At 46.8% G+C, this 10,073-nt stretch overlaps 1 protein-coding gene across 1 annotated transcript; it reads left to right on the plus strand.

Annotated features, from left to right (window-relative positions):
• The first annotated feature begins 1,643 nt into the window (after nucleotides 1–1,643).
• LOC130491200 (basic phospholipase A2 Ceg-N6-like) lies at nucleotides 1,644–6,389 on the plus strand. The gene is made up of 4 exons (XM_056864899.1): nucleotides 1,644–1,692; nucleotides 3,356–3,500; nucleotides 4,559–4,668; nucleotides 6,247–6,389. Exons 1-4 carry the CDS (start codon nucleotides 1,644–1,646, stop codon nucleotides 6,387–6,389), a joined length of 447 nt encoding a protein of 148 aa, XP_056720877.1.
• Nucleotides 6,390–10,073: the final 3,684 nt, after the last annotated feature.

Here is a 10,073-nt window from a genome sequence, read left to right on the forward strand (position 1 = left end):
TCTTAAATCCACCTGCAACACAAACAGACAGACTGTAAGTTCACTTTCTCCAGTGCCTTAGCCTCGATCCGTACTGGCCACCTGCACAATTGCTTTTTTTAATGCCAAGCAACACTTGACAGCCAGCATGGCATAGTGGTTAAGAGTGGCGGACTCAAATCCGGAGAACCGAGTTCGATTCCCCACTCCTCCGCATGAAGCCTGCTGGGTGACCTTGGGCCCTTCTCAGCCTCACCTCCCTCGCAAGATGTCTTTTTGGGGTGGGTGGGGGGTGGGATTGTAAGATGCTTTGAGATTCCTTAAAGGCAAAGGGAAGCGGGGTATATAAACCACCTCTTCTTCTTCTTGATTCCAGGCAAGGATCTTCCATGTCATGGACAGCTTGGCCCAGACATGAGCCATATTGTTTTTCACACACACATAGCAAATATTTTTCATGTGTCTGAATGCCATAATACAAATGGGACTCCCCGCTCCCCGCCCTGGGAAGCTGCAAAAGAGAACTTTCCGTTTATAGAGAAACTCACACTTCTGTATAAATGGCTGATGAATAAATTCCCGAAGGGGTGGGGACACCTCTGGGTTCATATATAAGCATGGTCAGTAAACAGAGCTGGACTTCGTGCCGCTGAGAATTTCTTTTCCAGACCTAGAAGAGGTAGGTGGAGAGAGACCAAGGTCTCTGGGTCGGTTTGCTCTTTGCCACTGCTACTCCAGACTTACCTCCTTATTGTAGCTGTCCTTGGGAATTAACGTGTCATCCACATGACATAGACCTGCTTTTTATTATTTTTATGAATTAGTAAAATCCCGTCATTAGGACAAAGTGTGTGTGTGTGTGGGTGGTGGGATGTACCTGTGCAGCGATCCTGGATTCCCTGATTCCATGGACTGGAGCATCCCGGGCTGAAGTCTTAAGAGCGATTAAGAGAGGTGGTTGGGAGTGGTGATCTGGAGAACCAGGTTCGATTCCCCACTCCGCCACATGAGTGGCAGAGGCTAATCTGGTGAACCAAGTTGGTTTCCCCACTCCTACACATGAAGTCAGCTGGGTGACCATGGGCTAGTCACAGCTGTCTTAGAATTCTCTCAGCCTCACCTACCTCACAGGGTATCTGTTGTGGGGAGGGGAAGGGAAGGTGATTGTAAGCCGGTTTGATTCTCCCTTAAGTGGCAGAGAAAGTCGGCATATAAAAATGAACTCTTCTTCTTCTTTCCAGCTCCAGCTGCCTACTATTACCTTCCAGCATGGTGTAGTGGTTAAGGGCGGTGGACTCTAATCTGGAGAACCAGGTTTGATTCCCCGTTCCTCCACGTGTGCTGTGGACTCTAATCTGGGGGACCGGGTTGGTTTCCCTGCTCCTCCACATGAAGCCAGCTGGGTGACCTTGAACCAGTCACAGTCCTCTCAGAACTCTGTCAGCCCCACCTACCTCACAAGGTGTCTGTTGTGGGGAGAGGAAGGGAAGGAGATTGTAAGCTGGTTTGATTCTACTTAAAAGGTAGAGAAAGACGGCATATAAAAAGCAACTCTTCTTCATCTTCTTCCCCAGAAGCTCTGGTTTTCCAATGGAGAGGGGGCCAAGTACTTTCTCTGTATAAAGGCAGGTCAAGATGTTTGCATTTCTTCTTCAGGGCCACCCATGGAGAAGAAGACTCTGTCCGCATTGGTGACGCTGCTCCTTATTTTTGGTAAAAGCCACAATATCGTATGAAGATCGTTCAAAGAGAAAACGAGAAGAGACAGCTTTTCCTTTACTTCAGCTCAGTCTTTGTGTGAGATGGATCATTTGAGTAGCTAATCAACTTGGGGTGGGGGAGTTAATTTTTCCCAGATAGGAAAAAAATACGTTAAAGACAATTGTGTGGAGGGAGGACAGCATTTGCAGAAGAAAATCAGCAAGATAAGGGAAGCGCAAAATAATTCTATCCTGTAGTTCTCCCAAATGGGCACCCAAAGTATAGTGTTGCCAGCTCCACGTTGGGAAATACCTGGAGATTTTTGGGGCGGAGCCTGAGGAGGGCGGGGTTTGGGGAGGGACTTCAATGCCATAGAGTCCAATTGCCAAAGCGGCCATTTTCTCCAGGGGGAACTGATCTCTATCAGCTGGAGATCAGTTGTAGTAGCAGGAGACCTCCAGCTAGTACCTGGAGGTTACAACAAAGAAGAAAGAAACACCTCTGTACAAATACCTGGTAGGTTTGGAAATCAGTACAGACACTGGCATTCTACTTTTGGAGTGGAATTCTTCCCGGTGATACCTATATGTGGACCATGGTGAAGACTAGAATTCAAAGATTCACATGTGATCCACGAGGACATTCTATTCTTTGTGAAACTTATATGATCTTTCATAGTATATGTTTGGATTTGGATAGGATGTTGTTTGTATCTACACTTTGGATGTATGTTTGATTAGCTCTTAATATAATTTGCATTTTGTTAATGCCAGTACCTGGAGGTTGGCATCCCTACCAAAGCAGCTTACAACATTGCTCTCCTCTCTTCCATTTTATCCTCAATAACAACCCAGCAAGTAAGAGTTAGGCTGCATGTGAACAGCCCACTGTCGCCAAGCAAGCTTCTGTGCTAGAGTGGAGATTTGAAACTGGGTCTCGCAGATCATAGTCCAACAATCTAACTTCAATGCCATACTGGCTCTAAAGAGGGTGCTTTCATCCACCCTGACCCTCAACATTACTCCAGAGTGAGATCCCTTTGTTCTCATCATGATGGTTCCCATGGGGAGGGTCTGTAGTTCATGGGTAGAGCATATGCTTGACAAGCAGAAGGCCTTAGGTTTAATCCCCATCATCTCCAGTTTAAAGTATCTGGCAGTAGGTGGTATGAAAGGTCTCTGCCTGAGAAACTGGAGAGCTGCTGCCAGTAACATGAACACATGAAGCTGCCTTATACTGAATCAGACCCCTGGTCCATCAAAGTCAGTATTGTCTACTCAGACTGGCAGCGGCTCTCCAGGGTCTCAGGCAGGGGTCTTTCACATCACCTACTTGCCTGGTCCCTTTAACTTGAGATGCCAGGGGTTGAACCTGGGACCTTCTGCACACCAAGCAGATGCTCTACCATTGAGCTATGGCCCTTCCTCAGTCAGATGAGATGATACAGACTTTGATGGACCAAGGTTCTGACTCAATATTAGGCCACTTCATGAGTTCATGTGTTCACTTTCACACCATCCCACTCCTCCGGATTCTATCCTGCAAATTCCCCGTCCTGCTCCTGCATTAGCATTTTGGGACAAACAGAGGTATGGCGAGTGGCTTGTGATGTGTAGACCTGATGAGGCGTGTCACCTCCACGATGTTTGAGATTCACTTTCCAGCTGTTTTCCAGGTGCGGTCGTAACAGATGGCAGTCTCCTCAATCTTAATAAGATGATCAAACAAGTCACTGGGAGGAACGCCATTATAAATTATGGTGCCTATGGATGTCACTGCGGATGGGGAAGCAAAGGAAAACCCCTGGATGACACTGATTGGTAAGATGACAAATGGTCCACATGAGCCATCCATTCCCAAAAAAGCCATGCTGGTCTCAGGTAGCCAGAAGTGTCAATGACTTCAGTGGTCTTAAAAGGGTGTCACTATGTTTAGGGCTGCACCGTGAGTCTATTTAAGGGCCAGGCTGCCTGTCTTTGGAGATTCCATAACTGCAAAATGGTACAAAATTCTAGCTCTTGAGAATCTCAATAGGGCAAGACCATGGCTAGAATCTGATGGAATCTCAAACTCTCCTCCCCGTTTAGTGAGATTCAGGGCTCACACATATTTCCTCGGGAGATGGTGAGCTCTCCTTCCTTGGGGGGTTTTAAGCGGAAGCTAGATGGCCATTTGCCAGCAGGTCTGATTTTATGACATTAGGCAGATCGTGAGAGGGAGGGTAGGAAAGTTTGCATCAGTGTTTGGCTCTAGTGGCTCTTTCTTGTATGCCCAAGGTAGTGTTGATCACCACTCTGAGGACAGGAAGCAATTTTTCTCCAGGACAGATTGGCCAGGGATTCTGGAGGGATTTTTGGCCATCTTCTGGGTATGGAGTAGGGGTCATTGAGGGTGTGTGGGGGAGAGGTAGTTGTGAATTTCCTGCATTGTGCAGGGGGTTGGACTAGATGACCCTGGTGGTACCTTCCAACTCTATGATTCTATATAGTTTGTAAGTCAGTCCTTAATCCTGTCGTATTTCACCATCACCAACAGGTTACAAAAACATGGCCAGATCAGCTGAATCAGCAAAAAATGCGCAAAGCACCAGAGGTTACAAGGTGTTTATCTTTGCACATTTTTTTCTCTGTCTCCTATCAGAGGTTTCTCCCTCCCTCTTTTTCTCAGATCAGCTGAGAGTCAAAGCAGCGTTAGAGGTGGTGAACCAAATGCAGCCTACAGAAGGCGCCCCTGGCCACTATGCCAACCTGCTTTTTAAACAGCCAGGATGGTTCATGAGCGCTCCCAGCCTCTTAACCTGTTCTGCAAATGCCGGAGGGAGCTGGATCGGCCAATTGCTCACGCCGCTTCACGCCGCGTTGCTTTCCCTGTCTCTCAGGTGCTGCCATGAACACGACTGCTGCTATCATCGAACGGAGAGGCAGGGGTGCTGCCGCCCCATAATTACAAGATATTCCTACACCCACCAGTTCGGGGACGTGAGCTGTGGTGAGTTGACTGTGGTCATTTCAATGATGCAAAAAGGTGGCACGGCATTTAGGTTCCCGCACCAGATTTAAGTCCTTTTTTTCTTGACGCAGTTGAGAGAAACAGCGCTATTGTGACACCGCTTTCCAGATTTGCAGAGTAGCCAGCATTTTTATTGGTCTGGGCAATAAAAACTATCGAAGACACGCGAGCACACACACACAAAGAGCAATTGGTGCAAGTGAAAAGTATTTAATAATTAAATCGCCCCTATGTGTTTCACATACAATGATGATGGTTTCATTGCTTGCTTGGGACGTTTGAGTTAAGAAAGATCCCCTTGAGGAAGTGTATGCGAAACACGTAGGGGCATGGTGTAGTGGTTAAGAGCGGTGGTTTGGAGCGGTGGAGTCTGATCTGGAGAACTGGGTTTGATTCCCCACTCCACATGAGCGGCGGAGGCTAATCTGGTGAACTGGATTTGTTTGCCCACTCCTCCACATGAAGCCAGCTGGGTGACCGTGGGCTAGTCACAGCTCTGTTAGAGCTCTCTCAGCCCCACCTACCTCACTGGGTGTCTGTTGTGGGGAGGGGAAGGGAAGGTGATTGTAAGCTGGTTTGATTCTTCCTTAAGAGGTAGAGAAAGTCGGCATATAAAAACCAACTCTTCTTTTTCTAAATGCTTTTCCCTTGCACCAATTAGAACATAAGAAAGGCCATATTAGAGTAGGCCAAGGCCCATCAAGTTCAGCAATCTGTTCACACAGGTGCCTCTAGAAAGCCCACAAGCAAGACAACTGCAGCAGCATTATTATCCTGCCTAGCACCTAATCTAATAGGCATGCTCCTCTGAGACTGGAGAGAACAGGTATGCATCATGACTAGTATCCATTTTTACTAGTAACCAATGAATTGCTGGTTTTGGTCTTCATTTGGTTTGGTGCAGCCCTCTTTTCTTTCATTTGATTACTGGTTGTCCAATAAAACTATGAACTAGTCAGTTTTGGGGGGCTCAAAACTCTGTTTGACTGTGCTACTCTGCTCAGGGCTACTGGCATCTGGTTAGTAAGAAAGAAAGAAGCTACAAAGTCAAGACTTCTACAAAAGGTAAAGAAAAGAACCACACATAAATATAATATGGATATATTCAAGTGACCAATACAAACATCCAAAAGTGTGTCTCAAATATCTTAACATATGTCCCATCAACCCTTCAAAAATGTAACCATTGGCGAAATAATAGCCATGCCATATGTAGTGCCCCTGGTAGGGTTGCCAGGTCCCTCTTCGTCATTGGTGGGAGATTTGGGGGGGAGGAGCCTGAGGAGGGCGGGGTTTGGGGAGGGGAGGGACTTCAATCTCATAGAGTCCAATGGCCAAAGCAGCCATTTTCTCCAGGTGAACTGATCTCTATTGGCTGGAGATCAGTTGTAATAGCAGGCATCTCTAGCTAGTACCTAGAGGTTGGCAACCCTAGCCCCTGGCAGTGAAATGGGTGTTGAGGGCTTAAGAGATGGTTAGTCCCAAAGTCTTGCACATCTAGGATTCCAGTGTCTTCTCCTCAGCTGCAAGCCAAGTTTTTCTTTTTTGTTTTCTCAGGCCGTGGAACATCATGTCAACAGCAGATCTGTGAATGCGACAGAGAGTTCGCGCTGTGCTTGGAAAGAAACTCCTGGAGCTATAGGAGACGCTATCGCTTCTATTGGAATTTGCTCTGCAAAGGTCCAAACCCTAGCTGCTAGCCGGTCCTGTCTGTGGAAACCCCCCTCCAAAATGGGGACCCTTGGGAGGGGGCAGCATACGAGGGCAAAACCATCCACTTCCTTTTAAATGGCAATCCTCAAAATAAATGAGTTATCTTAAAAAACAAAAGGAGTTTGCTTCTTAAAGCCAACTGAGCCGGTTTGAATTGTCCTGAATCGCCCACCCGTCAGGACAACCCTAGTCCTGAATCTCCCCCCGCCCTTCAGCTTCAGTGAATGAGCCCAGGTTCTATTGATTATTGGAGAGGGAGAAACGTTTCTCTACATGATTGGTTTTTGGGAGAACACCTAGTTGGAATGAGTCCAGAGAAAGGACAGGATGAGTTTGTGACTCAAAACTACAGGCTTCAGGGGAGTACGTTGTATAGAGGGCTAAAATGATTTTTTTTGGGGGGGGGAATACATTTTTGAAAAACTTGGCACCCTACAGAAAAGAGCAACCAAAATGATTAGGGGACTAGAGCAACTGTCCTATGGGGAGCAGTTAAGACGTTTAGCTTGGAAAAAAGGCGGCTAAGGGGAGACATGATAGAGGTCTATAAAATTATGCATGGTTTGGAGAGAGTGGCAGCCATCACCACATCCTGGGGCAGGCAGCTGCACTCATCTTGTTTGTGGCTTCCTAAAGGCACCTGGTTGGCCACTGTGTGAACAGACTGCTGGACTTGATGGACTTTGGTCTGATCCAGCAGGGCCTTTCTTATGTTCTTATGAGTGGACAGGGAGAGGTTTTTCTCCCTCTCCCATAATACTAGAACGCGAGGTCATCTGTTGAAGCTGGAGGGTGACAGATTCAAAACAGATTAAAGGAAGTATTTTTTCACACAACGCATAGTTAAATTGTGGAACTCCCTGCCCTAGGATGTGGTGATGGCTGCCAAATTTAAGAGGACATATTCATGGAAGAGAGGGGTATTCATGGCTACTAGTAAAAATGGATACTAGTCATGCTGCATACCTATTCTCTCCAGGATCAGAGAAGCGTGCCAAATATATTAAGTGCTGTGGAACACGGGCAGGATGGTGCTGCTGCTGTCTTGTTTGTGGCTTCCTAGAGGCCCCTGGTTGGCCACTGTGTGAACAGACTGCAGGATTGGATGGGCCTTGGTCTGATCCAGCAGGGCCTTGCTTATGTTCTTATGTACAAATCATGTCCCTGATCATCGCTGGGAAGGGAACTTAAGAAGGTTGAAAAAGTTTGCACGTGCCCCTATTAAGGCAGTCACATTCCCCAGGAATCAGCCCCTCCAGAAGAACAGCTTACTCTGACTTCGCTCCCTCTGGGTAGCTGCAGAGGTGCTTTGTAACAATTCTGTTGACAGCCCAGTTGCCTGTCGAATCAACACCATTTTTAATCTTAAATTTGTCATCTTTTTTCCTGTGTATTTATTTATTATTTGCTTCATTTACACCCCACCTTTCTCCCCAGCGGGGACCCATAGCAGCTTAGATGGTTCTCTCCCCTTCCATTTTACCCTCACAACAACAACCGTGTGGGATCAATCACGACGGGTAGCCGTGTTAGTCTGTCTATAGCAGTAGAAAAGAACAAGAGCCCAGTAGCACCTTAAAGACTAACAAAATTTCTGGCAGGGTACAAGCTTTCGTGAGCCACAGCTCACTCCTTTAGGTTCGAGGTTTGATCCCCTGCATCTCCAGTTAGAGGGATCAGCAAGTAGGTGATGTGAAGGACCTCTGCCTGAGACCCTAGAGAGCCTTAGAGAGGGGCTGTGGCTCAGAGGCAGAGCCTCTGCTTGGCATGCAAGAGACCCCAGGTTCAATCCCCAGCATCTCCAGTTAAAGGGACCAGGCAAGTAGGGGATGTGAAAGACCTCTGCCTGAGACCCTGGAGAGCCGCTACCAGTCTGAGTAGACAGTACTGACTTCGATCATGGACCAAGGGTCTGATTCAGTAGAAGGCAGCTTCATGTGTTCATGTATTCATGTGTTCATGTGAATCGGATCATTGGTCTACCAAGGTCAGTATAGTCTACTCTGACTGGCAGCAGCTCTCCAGAGTCTCAGGCAGAGGTCTTTTACATCACCTACCGCCTGGCTCTTTTAACTGGAGATGCCGGGGATTGAACCTGGGACCTTCTGCATGTCATGCAGGCTCTTCCACTTAGCCATGGCCCCTCTCTGCTGTGAAGAAAGAGGCTGGGATAAGTGCCCTCCCTAGGGTTGCCAATCTCCTGCTATTACAATTGCTCTCCAGACAACCAAGATCAGATCCCCTGGAGAAAAGGGGTGCGTTGGAGGGTGGACTCTATGGCAGTATACTCTGCTGAGTGCTAATTTACCATTCCATGTTGGCTGTGAAATAACCCAGTCAAAATATCATAGGATCGCAAATCCAGATTGCAAATATTCAGAAAACCACTTCAGTATATAGCTAACATTTGGAGAATATTCCCTTATCAAAATTTGCAGAAAAGAATTTATGGGAAAACTATTGGGTAGCAAATTCATTTTACATGTACAGCCAACTATTACTACTCAATACTTGTTAATATACATTGGAAAAGTCCTCACACCAAACAAGGTCCCAAGTGAAGCAAATTGTCTGCACCCATCTCAGACACCAAGGGAACAGCCAGATACCTCAAACATTTGTTCCCCCACGCAAAAGAACACTTTGTGAGCGAAGGCGGTAAGAATGGACTGAGCTCAAAGAGAACTTTACAAATTCCATTGAGAATAGAGTGGGCGTTCCTGAGACTATAGACTGTCAGCATATACAAGTCTTTTCTTCATATGGTGCTAGCATGGTGTAGTGGTTAAGAGCGGTAGTCTCTAATGTGGAGAACCGGGTTTGATTCCCCACTCCTCCACATGAGCGGCGGACTCTAATCTGGTGAACCAGGATTGCTTCCCCACACCTACACATGAAGCCTGCTGGGTCACCTTAGGCCAGTCACAGTTCTCTCAGAACTCTCTCAGCCCCAGCCCCACCTATCTCACAAGGTGTCTGTTTTGGGGAGGGGGAGGCTATTGTTAAGCTGCTTTGAGATTCCTTAAGGTAGAGAAAAGTGGGGTATAAAAACCAACTCTTCTTCTTCCTAAGCAAAATCAGGCTCCTTGAGCTCCTGCTAGCAGTTTTAAAGGGAAAAAGATATATCCTTTAAAAGCTGGTCTCCCCGCCCTTTATTAAAACACTAGCAGCAGCACATGGATCCCCATTTCAGTAAGAGGGTTGGGGGATCAGTGATCCTATGCCAAGTTGTCCCAGTAGAAACCCATTCTTCTTCCCACATGACCCTGATCCAAATTGTGCCTGTGCCTGGGAAGGAGTTTATAGAATAATGGTGATCCATAATCTCCCATCAGACTTGTAATTTATAACGCATGATTGCTCAAGCAGAGAAAAGTGAAGAATAAAGATGTGCAGCAGAAATGGGGAAACTTGCCACATGTCCAGTCCAAGGGTGTGTTCCATATCTGATGTAAAAAGGTGCTCACAGTCTGTACCTGGGCGCCCACAACCTTTAAAAACCTTTGGTTACATGATTATATTTATGAGTACTCCTCCTTCAGTTTGGACTTCACATCTCTCTCGAACAATGACTGAATTTTCCCAAATCAGTCTGTGGAAGAGGTGAACCTCATTTCTCGGTTTGGGGATCATCGGGGAATCCTGAGTGATCTGTTAAGTGGTGTCTGACG

The sequence above is a fragment of the Euleptes europaea genome, chromosome 19 (genome assembly GCF_029931775.1).
Source record: "Euleptes europaea isolate rEulEur1 chromosome 19, rEulEur1.hap1, whole genome shotgun sequence".
Taxonomy (NCBI): Eukaryota; Metazoa; Chordata; class Lepidosauria; order Squamata; family Sphaerodactylidae; genus Euleptes; species Euleptes europaea.